General features: G+C 40.2%; 1 protein-coding gene across 9 annotated transcripts in view; it reads left to right on the forward strand.

Annotated features, from left to right (window-relative positions):
• The window catches only part of CLHC1 (clathrin heavy chain linker domain containing 1), a 31,924-nt gene extending 15,802 nt beyond the window's left edge, over nt 1-16,122 (forward strand). For 8 of the 9 annotated variants that reach the window (XM_084799588.1, XM_084799591.1, XM_084799585.1 and 5 more), the window contains 8 exons: nt 1,527-1,728; nt 1,829-1,941; nt 2,503-2,587; nt 5,237-5,343; nt 8,418-8,592; nt 10,352-10,554; nt 11,982-12,161; nt 14,614-16,122. In XM_084799588.1, coding sequence (XP_084655714.1) covers nt 1,527-1,728; nt 1,829-1,941; nt 2,503-2,587; nt 5,237-5,343; nt 8,418-8,592; nt 10,352-10,554; nt 11,982-12,161; nt 14,614-14,807 — 1,259 coding nt within the window. In that variant the 3' untranslated portion in view covers nt 14,808-16,122. The remainder of the gene's footprint in view (nt 1-1,526; nt 1,729-1,828; nt 1,942-2,502; nt 2,588-5,236; nt 5,344-8,417; nt 8,593-10,351; nt 10,555-11,981; nt 12,162-14,613) is intronic. The other variant, XM_084799592.1, reaches the window with a different exon arrangement.
• The last annotated feature ends 2,092 nt before the right edge of the window (nt 16,123-18,214 follow it).

The following is an 18,214-nucleotide window of genomic DNA, read 5'->3' on the forward strand; positions in this document are numbered from 1 at the left end:
CATTTGTGGATCTTATCTCAGACTTAGTATGTCAGAAACTTGCTGATTGAGTCCAGTGGGTGATGTTGTCTGATACACTCTAAAATGTGAGAGACACTGGTATATCAACAATTGTAGTGTATTACATTTGCTGAATGTCTTTAATGTAATATTCTTGCTACGTTTGAGAAATGGAATATATCCTGGCTTCATCCAGGACTCAGAGAGATTAGTATGGTGAACAGATTGTGACTTACAGGATTGAGGATAGTAATTTGAGGTCAGGAAGTTCAGTCCTTAAAGGTTTTTAGCTCAGAGTTTATCTAGAGACAGAACTGGTAGGTGCAAACTTTAGGAGGACAAACAAGGCCTAAATTGAAGAAGCTGTTTTAAGGGAATAACTATTCTATACTAAAAATTTCATTCCAGGTTGTTGAATCCTCTTGCATTTGATAATAGTAGGGATTATATCTACTTTCAAATACAAAATTGTGACTAGCAAACTCCAAATAACAAATGTGAATAAATACTAGATACACAGCACATTGGCTAGCTGCCAACAAGAGTCAGCAGGAGGAATGTTTAAAACTCCAGAGTTAATCCTGAGGGTGAGGAATTCCTGCAGCATGTGTGTTTAGATGTGTCTTTTTTTTTTTAATGCTTTAATTTTTATTATTTTTAAATTTTATTTGTATTGGTGTTTTGTTTGCATGTATGTCTGTGCTCCACATGTATGCCTGATGCTCACAGAAGTCAGAAGAGGGCATCAGATCCCCTAGAATTGAAATTACAGACTGTTGTGAGCCACCCTGTGGGTGCTGGAAATTGAACCCACTCTTCTCTTAATAGAACCAGCACTCTTAACCAATGAACCATTTCTCCAGCCCCATGTATGTGTCTCCCGCCATCCCCCAGGCAGGGTTTCTCTGTGTAGCCCTGGCTGTCCTGGACTCACTTTGGAGACCAGCCTGGCCTCGGCCTCAGAGATCCACATGCCTCTGTCTCGCGAGTGCTGGAACAGCAGACGTGTGCCCCCATGTAACCTGGCTATCCTGGCACTCTCTATGTAGACCAGGCTGACCTTGAACTCACAGAGTGTGTGTAATGAACACAAGGGATGTTTCAAGAGTAAGAAACATCTCAGAAATAAAAAAGAAAAGAAACATCTCAGATTTAGTAGGTATAAGTTTTGTGTTGGGGAAAAAAAAAACTTGTTCCAGCGTTATCTCTTGGAGAGTAAATGGAAGCTGTGCTTTGAGAGACACACGTGGTCTAACCCTCAGCCATTAGGTGCTCTAGTTTATATGGTCTTGGAGTTCGCTGAACTGTCCTTGATGCTGTGTTAGGGTTGGAGAATTTGCCTAATTTGTAAAAGTCAGAGTTTTCTACACCACAATAAACAAATAAATAGACGGTACAATTAAATACAGTGATAAGAGTATTTATGATCAGTCAGCTACAAATATCTCTTACTGTTTCTGAATTACTTTATAACACAGTAAACAATCCTACATGAGACTCAGGGTTTTTGTTTGTTTTTCCTATAGGGATGACTCTCCAAGAATCTGTCAATCTGGAATCTCTCAATAAATATAAGCAATATCTTATAGATAAACATATAAAACTTAAACAAGATATATCAACAATGTATGTACCAGCCCAAAAGAAGGCTGATCTAGATGAGGAAATGACTGTGTTACTAAAAAGACGAGACATAGCTGAAAGTCTGAACAAAGACGTGCAGTTTCGGTATGAACATTGGTTATTGTATGTTTTGAAGGCTTCGCTTGTGTTTTCTCTCATGCGTGTAAGCCCAGCTCAGTGTGTTATCAATGCTCTTCTTTTACAGCCATCAAAGACTGCAGGTTATTTCACACATACTTACTACATGGATAAAGAATAACATGAGAACTCCATTTCAAGATGTCATGGAGCAAATTCAGAAAACCAACGATGTCTATGGTAGTATATTTGTATTTTTAATTAGCGTGGCAGTAGACTTTGCCCCAGAGCTAAGGTTTTCTTAGGCTGAGTCATAAAAATGTAAACAAAACTAGACTTCCTCTGCCAGCTCTCTTCCTTTCTGAAGGGCATCTTCCTTCAGCACCAGACAGATGATTGCTGAAAGAGTAGACCTGGTGAGGCCATAAGAGAAAAACAGGCGCTGGAGATGGCTTCTCTTCCAGAGGACCCAAGTTCAGTCCTCGGCACCCAGCACCCACATGGCAGCGCACAACTGTCTGTAACTCTTGCTCCAGGGCATGACACCCTCCAGACATACATGCAGTCAAAACATCACTGCATATGAAATATAAGTAACTTCTTAAAAAGAGAAAGGGTGGGAACAAACCAGCCATCCAAGGGTATTCCTGAGAAAGGAGACCACGAGGGGAAGTGATGGCTTTAGAAAAAGGCTGGTACTGTTTGAAGCCAGAGTGAAATCCCGTTGGCTCTAACATGCGCCCTATTCCCTATTGCCAAACTGCCTGACAGATCATTGCCCATTGTCCTTTCAATGTTTAGATGATGAAAACACGGTTGATGAAGTGTTTGAAGATGACCCAAGCAAGACAAAAGAAGCTATAATTATACTCTACTACATTGAAAGGCAAATATCATTTATATTTTTGTTTGTTTGTTTATTTTGAGATAACATCTCACAACCTCAGTGTGAGTTCAGGATGACCTTGAACTCCTTACCCTCCGACTGTCCATTTCTTGAGTGTTGGCTTGCAGGTTTGTCTTTTTAAAAAAAAATATATATAGCATGTATTTTTTATTTTTATTTATTTTTTATTTTATACACATTAGTGTTTTGTCTGCATGTATGTTTGGGTGAGGGTGTCAGATCTTAGAGTATCTGTAGATAGTTGTGAGCTGCCATGTGGATGCTGGAAATTGAACCCCAGTCCTCTGCAATAGCAGTCAGTGTACTTAACTGCTGAACCATCTCTCCAGTCCCCAGGTTTGTCTTTTGTAGTTTGAAATTTCTATTCTAGTTGACAAATTAGGGGGCAAATAGAAATTTCTTTTTTTCATAATTTTTATGAAAATCTATAAAAAAAAAAAAAGAAAATCTATGAATTAAAAAAAAAATTTTTAGATTGCCCTAGCCAGTTCAATCTCTTTTTGTAATTATTTTTGTTCTATGACATATTAAGTTACTTGATAATATATATAATTTTTACTTTTAATTACATTTTATTTATTTTGTGGGGTAGGGAGAATAGCAGTCAGAGGAAAACTTGTAGGAGTGTTCGGTTTTTCTACCACGAGGGTCTCAGGAATGGAACTCAGGTTGTCAGGAATAGTAGCAGGAACCTTAACCCACTGAGCCATTGTATGGCCCCTGCACTTATAGGATATGCAGAAACTTCTTGCATAATTCCAAGTTATACTTTCAGGCTAAGGACCTGAGGCAGCTGGTAGTATTATACCCACGGTCCAGAGCAGAGAGCAATGAACTAATGCAACCATGCTCTCTATCATCTGAGATAGACGTCAAATATTCTAAGGCATTCTCCTTAGAAGTTAATTTATAAGCTGTCATGGTGACATTTAATCTGCAAATATAATATCTATCATCTTAAATATTAAACAGTTTTCACTTGTTGATTTGTTTATTGTTATGGTACAAAGAAGTGGGTAAAAACAATTGAAAGTTCGGACTCTGTTGTTTTCTTACACTATATGCTCCTTTGAGTCTACCAGGATTTTAAATTTTAGTATCATTTAATACTTTTTTAAATTAATTTTTTTATGTTTATTGGTGTCTTGCCTGCATGTATGTTTGTGTGAGGGTGTCAGAATCCCTGTAGCTGGCGTTCCAGACAGGTGTGAGTAGGCGTGTGGGTGCTAGAACTTGAACAGTGCTCTTAACTGTTCAGCCTTCAAAAATATTTATTATTTTTAAGTATGTATACATACATGTATTTGTGCACATGAATCTCGGTGCCCACGACGTCAGAGGAGTCAGACCCCCTAGAACTGCAGTCACAGGCGACTGTGAGCCACTCCCAGGTGCTGGGGGTCAGCCTGGGGACGTCTGCATGAGTAGTATGTGGGTAACATGGTTTTTGATGTCTTGTATGTATGTGTCTGTGTGTCAGTACTGAGATGAGAAGCACTGTGCTGTGCCAGTGTGTACGTGGCTGCAGAACAGCCGGACTCAGGTTCAAAAGTTTGAGCGGCAAACACTCTACTTCTCAGCCATTTCTCCAGCGGACTCTACCTACCAGAGGAAAACCTTTGTTGAGATTCAGAGTCTCACACATTTTGTTTAATGTTACTTTGGTGTTTTTTTTCCACTTTGTTCAACATTCATTTGGGACATTGCAGGGCTCTTCTTTTCCCAAGGTCTAATTTGGGAGCTTTTGTTGGCTCTGTTTCTTAACAATTAAACTTTATTATACAACCCAACTATCTTACACAAGAGGGAAAAAAGGTTAGAGGGAAACAAGAGTGAACCTTCCAGTATCTGTTCCACGGGACGGGTCCCTAGGTGTCTCTGGCCTGCGCGCTGGGCCTGTTCACTGGTCCTTTTCCCGGTCCATGTGCGCTCAAGCTCGTTCTGAACCTGTTGCTTCTCTCATCGAGGGTCGATTAGAAACACAATAGTCCAGGTGGAGTCCCCAGGTCCGCTTCCTGAATTCCAGGCCCAGGATGGCTCCACCCAGTCCATCTCAAGGTTAATCTCAGGGAGTATCCGTGGTGTGTCCAAGGGCAAAGCCCACTAAGGCTGCTTTCACCTGTGACAAAGTTTACAATCCTTCCCACAAGCTTTGTTGTGTGAAGGGGGCAGAGTAGAGGGTTACATCAACTATGATCTGCTTGTGGTGATAGGAATTCAGAACACCAGGAACACCTTGGTACTGCAGCTGGGCTGCATCTGTGTTCAGTTATTTCCTCTAGGCCAACTTTCTAAGCAGATACCTCCTGATGATCTGTGGGGAAAGAAGCCCCAGCCCAGTACAAATTCACTTATGTTCTTCCTGTTTTTTTGTGTGAGGCCTGTGGGGACACAGTGCAGGGTTAGGTTCAAAGTTACTAAGAAAGTGAGAATTTAACACCGAGACAAACAGGTCAGAATAAACCCTAGAATTTTAAAGAAAAACTGAACATCATACTGAATGAATAAATTTAGTCATAACTAACTTATTAAATTACTTTTTTGTTTTCTATTATACCATTATGTTTAATTTCTAATATTTGGATTTTGTGTATCATTGTAATGTGCTTTAAAATTCAACGGCTATAGGTTCAATGAATTAATCTGTCTTGGTGAATATGAGACGGCAGCTTCTTTTGCAGCAAGCAGTCCAAAAAGAATTCTTCAAAACACTGGTATAATGAATAAATTTAAAGGTAAGAAAATATCTCTGAAATATATATGTAAATTATACTTTCCTTTTATTTATAGAATAAAAATACTATCCTGAGAGGCTAGTTCTTTATTACCCCCATCTTTATTATTTACTGTTTCCCTAGTTGTAATATTAGGGGTTTAATTTTATTTTCTAAATTAAATTATGAAATATTTCATACATAGAAAAGCATGAAGAAACAGTACTAATAAACTCACCATTAAGATTTTATAATATTAGGTTTTGGTCAATTTTTTGTTCTATATCCTTTTTAAAAACTTTTTTGTTTTTGTTTTTGTTTTGTTTTGTTTATAGATTGACATACATAAACTAAGTCATACATTTTGGAGGTATGATGGTAAGTGTGAAACACAGGGCTTCATACATTCTAGGCTTCGTAGTCTGCCACTGAGATACACCCCAGCCCAAATCCTACATATAAAGCACGTAATTTGTTAAGATTGGCATATGTATGTGCCCATGACATCATATGTGCCTACCTATGACATCATCACCACAAAGCTCCCTCATGCTTATTGGCGGTCTTCCTCTTGCCATTCTTTACACCCACAACTGTCCAGTCTCTCCTCCTAAACTCCATGCAACCACTAATGTGCTTTCAGTTACCACTGGTAAGTTTTTTTTCTATAAATAGAATACACAGTAGGCATTATATTATTATTGGTGGTGGTAGTGGTTGGGGTACAAGGTCTCACTATCAAGCAATATGGGACAGGCAGAAAGCTGGAGAAGGAGGCCATAAATAAAGTAGAATATTTGTAGAAGTGACTATCACGAAGGGCCCCCTTCCAGCTGACCTGCCTCCAGGACATGTCCCAGGCAAGCCCTGCAGGGCCTGCAGAGCCAGTCAGCCTACTCTTTGTGCTGACAGGCCACCAAGAACTCTTAAAACTTGGAGCCCTTCATGGCAATTTTGATTTTGAAATCACCTCCTTTCTTATGTGGAGTCTGTCTTTGTGCGTGCGAGAGAGTGTGCTATTTATTCATCTGTCACTGGGCATATTGATTGATTAAAATAAATAATTGAAGAAGATACAAATAAATGGAAAGATTTACTTCTGCTTGTGGACTGGATGAATAAATACTGTTGAAATACCAAGAATAAAAACAATATAGAAGGCCAGGTGGTGGTGGCACATGCCTTTAATCCCCGTACTTAAACACCCCCCCCAAAAAAAGCAATATAAATATTCAGTATAATCTTTATCTATAATCCAATTGTATTAAAAAGAATCCTAAAATTTATACAAAAACACAAAGCCTCAAATACCCACATCAATATTGAGACAAGAAAAGGTTAGAGACAACACATCTTAATTTAAAGTTATATTATGAAGCTACAGTAATAAAACACTATCCTATAAAAAGTAAAAAACAGATAGTGCTGGTTGTAATGGCACATTCCTGTAAGGAGGCAAAGGCAAGAGAATCACAGGTTCAAGGTCAGCCTAGGCAACCTAGTGTGACCTTTGTCTCAAAATAAAATGTGAAAGGGCTGGAGGTGTAGCTCAGTGGTAGACAGATGCTTAGCATTTGGAAGACCCTGAATTCAATTCTAAATGTTGCAAGGCTCCTTGAAAACCCAGACACACAGCCCGGTGAAACGGAGAGCCCAGAGAGAAGCCCAAACATAGTAATGCTCAGTTAATTTTCACTAAGACATCAAAAAACCATGATGAGACTGATGAAGTAGCTCAGCAGGTAAAGGAGCTTTGTCGCTAAGCCTGAAGACCTGAGTTTCTTTCTTTATCATTGTACTGCCCTTCTTCTAAGTATTAAGTGTGCCATTATGAGGAGCAATTATGGAAGTAATATCTGGCCTCAGTGTGTACTGACTGTGGCCGTGGTTAGATGTTGACTGCTTTAGTCTTTGCTTTTAGAGCCAGTCTAGTGTCATACATGAATACTTCCAGTCTACCATTCCCCCTGCTCCAACTCTTCCCATGTCCCTCCACTTCCTCTCATATTCATGACCTCTTCTTATTTATTATTGTTACACACACACATACACACACACACACACACACACACACACATCCTAATGAATCCATTTAGTGTTGCTCATATACTTGGGGTTCAATAGCCTAGCAAGGAGCTAGCTCATCCCAGGGGAATATTGAGTCTCCCTCTCTCAACAGCCACTGATCCTCTGTGCCTCTTACCTAGTGATGAGATCTTGTGAAATCCACTCCTGGCCCCACATCCATGTTGACATGTCAACTGGAATTGTCATTATACAGGTCTTTTCTTCCTCTTCTCCACCTCCTCCACTTTCTTCTCCTTCTCCTTCTCCTCCTCCTCCTCCTCCTTCTCCCTCCCTCCCTCCCTCTCTCTCTCTTTATTCAAGACAGGGTTTCTCTGTGTATCCCTGGCTGTCCTGAATTCACTCTGTAGATCAGGCTGCCCTCAAACTCGCAGTGGTCCGCCTGCCCCTGCCTCCTGAGGCTGGGGTTACTGGCATGCACCCGGCTTGTGCAGGTCTTTCTAGGCAGCTGTTATTTAAGACTGCGTTAGCTCAGCTTCCCTGCACTGCTAGAAGACGTATCAGCAGAAGGGGTCCTGCCTTTGGCTTGATGATTCCTGTAGCCCCTGAGCGTTAGGGGTTATGTTGTAGATGTTAATCTGGGGTTAGGTCTCTCTTTCTCTGCATTTTGACCAGTTGTGTAATAGTCTCCATCTGCCTGAAAATGAAGCTCCTTTGATGAAGGGTGAGAGCCACACTTACCTGTAGGTATAAGTATTTGTGATACAGTCTGTAGCTTCTCCAGTCGTGGGTAGTTGTCTAGATGACAAGCATGCATCGCCTTCCACTCCCTGGGAGATACCTGAGCTGCTGATGGCTCTCAGCAGTTGGGACAAGTCGCTGCAGTCTCTGCCTCCATCTTTATGTGGCTGCAGAGTGATACTACTATAAAAATAAAGAATTTATTCTGTATCTATTGTTAAAAGTTTAAAAAAAATAAATAAATTAAAATAGTAATATGAAATAAGAAAAAGCAAACTAATTCTTAATGTATTTGACCTAAACTTTTCATTCTTTTTTTCTGTTTGTAGCTATTGGAAAAATTAAAGGAAAGACTCTCCCATTACTCTTATATTTTGAGGCTATATTTAGCACCAGTCATGCATTCAAACATCCTATTAATGCTGACCTAACCATGGAGGGGATCAAATGCGGACTGTCTGAAAAACGACTTGATTTAGTTACGAACTGGGTCACCCAGGAAAGGTAAGAAAATTAAACTGCTAACTTAATTGTAACATGTGGTTAATTTGGTTGTTTTTACAATAGTTTGTCGTTGTTTGTGAGCTAGTTTTTCAGTGTAGCCTAAGCAGGTCTCAAGGTCTAATCCCTCTGCTCCAGTCTCCTAGGTGCTGGGATTAGAGGCTTGTGACACTACATTCAGCTTTTGTTTTGTTATAAATACTGTATTTTAGGATTTACTTCAGTTCCATAGAAAGTATCCATGAAGGCCCAGTTGCAAAGAGCTCAGGCTAAATGTCAATCACTGAAGTTCACAAGGTAAAATATGACAACCTGACGGCAGATGGAAGTTGAGTGACCTGGACACAGAAGGATTGGTCAGTGGCACAGTTTTTGGGAGAGAAAAGGCAAGGAACCTGATTCCAGACAGGGATCAGAGACAATGTATGCTGAGGAAGAACATCTACCTGGTGTACACTGAAGAACATTTAAGCCAGCAGGTGGCAGCTTCCGAAGCCGGGTCTTACAGCTCTACCTTCTCTCTCCTCATCAGGTCTTGTCCAGCAGCACCTGGCGTTCCTCTTCATGCAAATAAGGCATCCCGAGCACTGTAGGCCTAGCCAATGATATACACTCACCCCAATGCCTCTGCCCACGCTCCAAAGGTTTACATAGCCTTAGCCTCGCCCCCGACACCCCTACCCAATTAAAGGAGCTGTCTCACTGAAGCTGTCTGCCTCACCGCCTCCTGGACGTTCCTGCTCTGACTTCCAGGGTCCATGGTTGCGGTGGCTGGCGGCCATGCCTTTGTGAGTTAGGAGGGGCCACGAATGGTACTGGAGTAGAGGGACACACAAGGGAACTACAGGAAAGCAGATGATGTGGATATGATGGAAGATGGGTTTCCCTTTTACTGCAAGTGCTTACAAGATCTAATTAGGAGCCCACATGGTTCCCTATATCTTTTGCCAGTGTCTAAAACATACTTATATTCTTCAGAATCTAGACAGACATTAGGTAGTTTAGGAGAATATTGAGACCTCCCAGTTGCATGCAGAGTTTGCTTACCCGGAAATTTTAATTTTGTCAGTCCTTGCAGGACAGTGCTGCTTATAGACTTTAAGAAATTTGATCTCAATTTTACAAAATTATTACCACAAAAGAATAAGTGCTGGTTGTTTTAGGTTTTGCCAATCTCATTATCAATTGCTTATTGACTTACAATTCTTTTTTTTTATTTTTTAAGATTTATTTGTTACATATACAGTGTTTTGCCTGTGTGTGTGCCTGCACGCCAGAAGAGGGGACCAGATCTCATTTTAGATGGCTGTGAACCACCAAGTGGTTGTTGGGAACTGAACTCTGGACCTTTGGAAGAACAGACAGTGCTCTTAACCTCTGAGTCATCTCTCCAGCCTACATGTCTCTGTCTCTCTCTCTCTCTCTCCCTCCCTCCCTCCCTCTCTCTTTGTCTCTCTCTGTCTCTGTCTATCTGTCTGTCTGTCTCTCTCTCTCTCTGGTTTTTTTGAGACATGGTTTCTCTGTGTAGTCTTGGCTGTCCTGGACTCACTTTGTAGACCAGGCTAGACTCAAACTCACAGAAGTCCACCTGCCTCTGCCTCCCACGTGCTGGGATTACAGGCCTGCACCATGTGCCTGGATGACTTACAATTCTTATAGGTTATTTATAATCCATTTTACAGTCCTGAATTTTCAGATACTTCAGTCTCATCCACTCCACAGGAGTCCTCTAACTGGTGCTCCCATGGTCTGCTTGCTTCAGGCTGACGTTCTCCGAGAAGGCTGGAGATATTATTTTTGCTTATGGGGAGCAGAACACATGCCACAAGCCCGTCTGCTTGGCTTTAGCTCAGATTATCTACAGTGAATGTGGTTTACACAAGAAAGCTCTTCTTTGCTTGTGTAAACAGGGTCAGATTCATGAGGCTATGGAACATATACAGCAGTTCAAAGACTTTACCTCTGGTGAGTAAAAACCTCCTTATATACAGGTGTTATATACTTACATACAGTTGTTATATACTTACAGATGTTAATACTTATATACAGGTGTGTACTCTGACATCACTCACAGGAGCTGTTTGACACTTAGCTTATAAAATATTTTTATATATACTGATGGGAGATTTGTAATTTTTTATGAAAATAAGATAGTTAATTGAATTTTATCATATACATTATGTATCTTCTCAATGGAAACTTTTTAAAAGATTTGTTTATTTAGAAAAATAATGTGAGATTTATAAACATAAAATCATAATTGTAGTTTTAAGTGTTTAGATAGTATATTAAACCATTAATTTTCTGGGGTTAAAAAATGGTAAAATGTTGGCACAACAAGATGATTCAGTGGGTAAACAGACCTGGTGACCTAAATTTGGTGATAAAAGGGGAGAACTGTCTCCTGCAAGTTGACCTGAGCTGCCGCAAGCACATTGTCCCCCCAATAAGTAGTAAAGAATGATTGTGTGCTGGCAACTGCTAGCTACTTAAAATAGTTGCGTTGTGCTAGCTTCTGAGCCTGAGGGTCTGAGTTCAGTGCCTACCAGTTCTCATTGTCTTCTGGCCTCACCTGCGCACCAGTGCACACATCTACACACATCCACACAGAGAAATACAAATGTAAAAACCTAAGCACATTGATTTATGACTTAAAACAGACTGTTACTTTGTAGCCCAGGGCCTCAGACTCACAGTTCCCCTTCCTCCAGTCTGTCAAGTGCTAGGATCACAGACACACAGTGCTGTCATGCCCAGCTTTACTAATTGCTTCTTAAAATCTTCAGTTTGAATTTCCAAATACTTGATACTTTTAGGGGGGAAAAAATGACTGAATTCTGGTTTTGGTTCAGCGCACAAAAGAAAGATAGTATATTCACTAGAAGTTTGTATGTATATGAGCAACAAGATATGCACACATCTGCGTACATGCACGCACATAAATAAATAATTTAAAAAGCAGCTACATTGACTTATTTAAAATTTACAAGATAAACCCAACCTAGTGTTAGAGAAAAATCTTTTACGCTCTTCCAATTTTAGTATGTTTCAGGTGTGAGAACAGTCACAAAAGTGAAGTGACTGGTGGTGCTATGTTTACAATTCAAGTTCCTGATTGCCAACCCCGTCTGTTGATCATGACACATTTCTTCTCCTGAATGTTATTTCGTATATATTTTCTGATACATTTTGTTCTGAGTTGTCCTTTCTTTTTTCTTATTTCATTTAAAGTTGAAGAGAATACTGTTGAGTTTTGATTGGAATCAAAGAGAGATTTAGAAATATGGGAAAGAATGTTCATTGGCAGATGTATACATAGCTGTTTATAGACATAAACAAGTTGGTTTGTCACATGAGGATAGTGATATTTGATTTTTCATTTTCACTCTCAGATGACCTGATAGAGCTAATAACAGCATGTCCCCAAATTGAGTTAATTATGCATCTTATTCAGGAAAGGAATGGGAAACCACCACTTTTGTCTTTTGGGCTTGCTGTACTTCATCTGTTTTCTGTGGATATGAAAAAAGTTGGCATTAAGCTACTTCAGGAAATCAGTAAAAGTGGAAAAGGTAAGTGTGGCCATAATACACGTAGGATTATAAAGAGACTTCCGCTTGGAGTTGGACCAAGAGTAAGCCCAGCGTGAATTCCCCACTACTCTCCCTGTGCTCCATGTGTCTGGAGTCATTGTCTGGTGTGTGTGTGTCTGATCTGTCTGCCATTGTTGACTGTCTATTTCTAACAAAGGTCTTTGATCTATTTGTTGAACACCACAGGATGCATGGTATAAGAGAGGAATGGAACACTTTTCTCCAGAAACCTTTAGCAGAGTTTTACAAAGGATAAGTTACAGTCCTATTCCAGAAGAGCACTAGAACACAGTCAGATGTTATCAACCTATATGCAAACATTGCTTCTAACATTCATGGGTGATTTGTTTTGTTTACGGTTGCTTCCAAACTATTCTCTGTTTTCAACAAATAATGATCACACACACACACACACACACACACACACACACACACACACACATGTGGAAGAGTACATAGTTTAAGAGTCAAGCTATGCATTTAGCTTCAGTTGTAAAGGTGGTTTAATAGGGAAGTCCAAGGCATGGTAGGGTCAGTTACATCACTTTCTTTTTCCTTTTTTTGGTTTTTTGAGACAGGATTTCTCTGTGTAACCTTGGCTGACCTGGACTAGCTTTTGTAGACTAGACTGGCCTCAAATTCACAGTGATCTTCCTGCCTCTGCCTCTCAGAGTGCTAGGATTAAAGGTGTGTACTACTATGCCTAGCTACATTATTTTCTTAAAGGCAGGTTAAATTTAAAGCAGGCCAAGCACACAGTAGGACAGCAGATTGAGTGCATAACTTTAAATGTTCTTAAGGCAGTTATTTATGGAGAAATTCAAGATGATTAAAGTGAACTCAAACTTTCCAGAGTTACCTTAAGAAGTTTGTGAATGTGACGAGTACCATATCAGTAAGTCTGTTGGCAATGGGATATGTTTGTTGAAGGAATTAGAATGAAAAATCTTTACTGAGTCCAATGATAATGCTATAATCATCACAAGAGGTAACATTCTTAGAAAAGTTTAATGTAAGTTATCATATAATTTAGCAACCATCTTAAATGCATTTTTAAAATTAATTGGCTATAAAGCTTATATAATTTAATTTCCAGATCCATTTTATGCATACTTTCATATGATATTCTATGTTAATATAACTTTGCAGTGAAGTTGAGCTAATTAAATTTCACATTTCCCCTTTTTATTAATTTAATATAGAAACTGAAGCACATAACTTTTTAAATTATTGTCAAATGTCAAAGTAGTATATTACCTGAAAATACATTGAGCAAGATAATTTTCTCTTTTGTTTTTTGAGACAGGGCTTCTCTGTGTAGCCTGGCTGTCCTGAAACTCACCCTGTAGACCAGGCTGGCTTCAAACTCAGATAGGAAGATAATGCAATACTCTGAATGTATCATTACAAGTAGTAACCAAAATATTTAATAGGAAAATAAGAATTGTATTCAAAATAAAATAGTAGTGATGATAGTAATCAAATGATAAAGCTTCTCTAACAAAGTTTTCTAAGTAATGCAGGTGATAGGCAAGACAGTGATGTCTTAAACTGCTGAGTACTGGGTTTAGGAGGAAGCTCCATCAGTGCTCAGTTTCTAGAACACAGTAAAATGTCAGGTGAGATAGTGCACATTTGTAATTCCAGCTCTGGGGAGGCAGAGGCAGGCAGGTCCCAGTGAGCTTGCTGCCATCCACTGTAGCCTACATGGCAAGCTTCAGAGCAATAGAAGACCCTGTCTCAAAAATGGAAGGTTGGTATTTCTTAAGGCTTTCACTCATGCGTACACATGTGTACATACATTTACAGCCTCATATCCCCTCATACACAAAGCAAATAGGCAAATAATTGGCAAATACCAAGAGAGTTGCTATCAATTTTCCTTCAAGTTACTAGACTCCCTTAAGAGCAAACCTATTCCAGTTCTTTTAGGAAAGTGCTGGTTATAGACACTGCATGATTGTGAAGTCTCTATTACAGACGGGATGAAGGTTTGCGATGGAGCATCCCTAACCCCCTGGGCAGCACTACTAAGGCTTTTATGGAACTGTCTAAAGTGTCGTGAAAATGGCAGCACCCGGTTGTCTCTAGGGGTGTGTAGTGGTTGTACGAGGGCCCCTGTTGTCACCTCTGCAGCCGTCAGCGCCACTTACCTGCTATAGAGGAGACGCATGGGGGAGTGGGAGGCCGAGTCCGTATGCTTAATGGTTAGTGATAAGGGAAGAGGAAGAGAAGGAATTAACACTGAGGAGCTTACGAGGCCTGGGCTAACCACGGTGCTTGTCATAGCATGAGACTTACTATACCGACGCCAGGTTTGATAACAATATGTTGAAATGATGTCTCCTCAGTTTTGAAGGATTGCTAAGTATGGATTATCAAGTTAAGAGGAAATTCTATAGTGTAATCCTGTATCTTTTTTCTCCCCCAGATGTAATAGAGCATCTTGTGATGAGTGATTTATTCTGCTCCTTAGAAAAGTGGCAAGAAATGGCAACTCTGTGTTTACAGAATGGCTTTGAAAATTTGTTTAATGACATCATGTCCATTCTTCGGTCCCAGGCTGGAGTCGCAGACATTTCTGAAGATGATTCCATCAACTTAATGGAGCATGTTTTTTGGTAGTTCTGTGTTTTAACCAGCTGAGGGCGCTGGTACAACATTTTTCAGGCATTGGCTGGGCAAACTGGTTTTAGGATAATTGATATAAATAAATATTGAGTACAAAGCTCCCAGCAATAAATCACACTTCTATTGTGATGTTTACGTTTGATCTTGAAACATTGAATCCCTTCTACCCTATGGTCACTTCTTATAGCGAACATGGAGTGAACCTAATAGTGTAACTGCATGAGATAGCATAAGCGTTGCTACCTTAGAACAAGCTAATGTCCACATGGGTATCTTTCTTATCACACAATTTGATACCTAGAAATAAAGAAGGTGTGTGTAGTGCTCTGCCTGTATACTGACTTCAAAAATGTCAAATATTGCAAGTTTGCCTCAACAAGAAAAGCAAACTATTACTTAAAGGCTGGGATGTTCTGAGGGGGGAATTTAGAATGACTTTGTTCACTGATTCAAAGATGGCTCCATTTTTTGATGTCTGTCTGTATATCCATGCACATGCACATGCTAGCCTTTGCCATTTATAGATGCCCTGTTGAAGTTTAGAATCTTGTTTGTTTTGTTTATTGTTTGTTTGTTTTCTCAAGACAGGTTTTTTCTGTGTAGCCTGGCTGTCCTGGAACTCAGTCTGTAGACCAGGCTGGCCTTGGAACTCAGAGATCCACTTGTCTCTGCCTCCTGAGTGCTGGGGTTAAAGGTGTGTGGCACCGCTGCCTGGCTACCTGGCTCTATTCTTAAGAGCAACAGAAAGAAGCAACCGTCTCTCTGTTTCCTATAATTCTAGTGGCTTCTGGATATTGGAAGAGGAGGCCTCAAGAACCATCCTTAGACTGGTCTTTCTTACTTTATTTTTTTGATCAAGGATCATTTAATACCCACAGTGACATAATTCAGTAACTATTTCCTGATTAACTACTAAAAATAAATAAGACATCGCATATAATTTGTGGGTACTTGACATCTAGAAGTAAAGTTATAAATTATTACAACTGAGATAGTAAAAGTGAAAAGGGAAGCTCACTGGCCAGCATGAAGATCTTTCTTTGGGTAGGGCTTCCTAGAGCTTATTACAAATTTAACTTGACAGATGGCAGCAGAAACACCAGCAAACCCAGTACTTAAATTTTGTTTGGTTGGGGCTGGAGAGATGGCTCAGCGGTTAAGAGCACTGTCTACTCTTCAAGAGGTCCTGAGTTCAATTCCCAGCAACCACATGGTGGCTCACAACCATCTGTAATGAGATCTGGTGTCCTCTTCTGGTATGCAGGCAGAACATTGTATATGTAATAAATAAATAAATATTTTTAAAAAATTTTTGTTTGATTGAGACAATCTCACACTGTAGGTCAGGCTGGCTTCAGAGTCACCTAGTCTTCCTGCCTCAGTTTCTACAGTATCGATTATAGTTGTGAGCTACCAAATCTGGCTTCTTGAATTTTTATGGAGGAGAAAGAACTGGTCTCTGTGATGCTGGTAAGAAACAAGTAAGGAATGCACTCGCCTGCACGTGCCCAGCCTGCCTCCTAAGCACTGCGGAAGCACCCCAGCCCATGCTCAGAGATGTCTCTGTTTATCTTCTTCCTGCCTTCTGACCTCTCCCTGTCTCCCCAGGGAGACTTGTTAGCACACTGGAGAGGATAAAAGAGGTGGCTGAGATAGGCAAGAAGTCGGCAAGCCATTTTCCTGACTAACATCAAACCAAAGTTTGAAAGAGGCTCCTTTATGCTCTTCTCAGAAAGCTACAGAGAGGATACAGTTGAAAAGGGAACTTTTTACAGGAAAATGAGATCAGTCACCTGGAAGGAAACACTGTCAAAGGATCATAAAGTATCTCTGTATGAAGAACCTTAATGGTTTCTGCCTTTGCTGGAGCTAAAAAATAAAAAATAAACATGGGTGTAAGGGTTTTAAGTTATTTAGGAGAACATTTTCAGTGTTTTGAATTTTGTGTACGGGTGTTTTGTCTGCATGTATGTCTGTGCACCCTCTGTGTGAAGTACCTGCTGAGGCCAGGAAAAAAGGTGTCCAGATCTCCGGGAACTGGAGTTATATGTGATTGTAAGCTATGTTGACTCCTCTAGGCAAGCAGCAAGTGCTCTTATCCACTGAGCCATCTCTCCTGCACCTAAAGACTTATTTCATTTGAAAGTGTGTTTCTGTGCATGTGTACATGAGTGCAAGTAGACAGAGGCCAGACGTACAGGTAGTGGTGAGACACTGAACATGGGTACTTAGAATTGAACTCAGGTCCTCTGTAAGAGCAGCATGTGCTTTTTAAAAAAAAGATTTATTTATTCTTGCATTTTATGTATGAGTGTTCTGTCTTCATGCACACCAGAAGATGCAATCAGACCCCATTGCAGATGGTTGTGAGCCACCATGTGGTTGCTGGGAACTGAACTCAGGACCTCTGGAAGAGCAGTCAAGTGCTCTTAACCACTGAGCCATCTCTCCAGCACCACAGCATGTGCTTTTAACTGCTGTGCCATCTCTCCAGCCTCCCAGGGGAACATTTCTTTCCTTTTTTTTTTCTTTTTTCTTTAAGATTTATTTATTTTCTGTATTTGAGTGCTCTGTATGCATGTTCACCTGCATGCCAAAAGAGGCATCAAATCACATTATAGATGGTTGTGAGTCATCATGTGGTTGCTGGGAATTGAACTCAGGACCTCTAGAAGAGCAGTCAGTGCTCTTAACTGCTGAGCCATCTCTTCAGGCCCCTAGGGAAACATTTCTTATGATTGATATTTATATGGAGTAGTTTTGAGGTAACATTTAAAGATTTTTTTTTTTCTCCTCCTACCCCAGACAGGATTTCTTTGTAGCCCTGGCTGTCCTGGAACTTGCTCTATAGACCAGGCTGGCCTTGAATTCAAAGATGTGCCTGCCTCTGCCTCTGAGTCCTGGGTTTAAAGGTGTGCACCACCATGCCTGGCTATCTTTAAAGATCTTTAGGAATTACCTGTAAAAGTAACTTTAAAAAAAAAAGATAAATATGGTATTTATTCACTTTTATGCATATGTTAGCCATTAAACAAATGATAACCAACCTACAATATATAGACCCAGAGAGGCTAGATATAGAGGAAGGAACTCGTCAGGACACATACATCTTCCTGGGAGGGGAAAACAGAATAGATTTAGGGGTGGACTGAGGGTGGGGGCAGGGGGTGGGAATAGGAGGACCAGGTGGTGAGGCAGAGGGGAAATAGGATGGGGTGAGGGAATGTGGAGAGAGAAAGCTGTAATTGAAGGGCACTTGTGGGATGGTAAGAAAATCCAGTGCAGTGGTAATATATGAAGATGATTCAAATGAGGTCTTCTAATAATGAGAGATACAGAATCCCAACTGACTATCTCTTTTTACCAAATAGGGCTTCTAGTACTGGGACTGGGTTGCATTC

The sequence above is a fragment of the Acomys minous genome, assembly GCF_964271855.1.
Source record: "Acomys minous genome assembly, chromosome: 10".
Classification (NCBI taxonomy): domain Eukaryota; kingdom Metazoa; phylum Chordata; class Mammalia; order Rodentia; family Muridae; genus Acomys; species Acomys minous.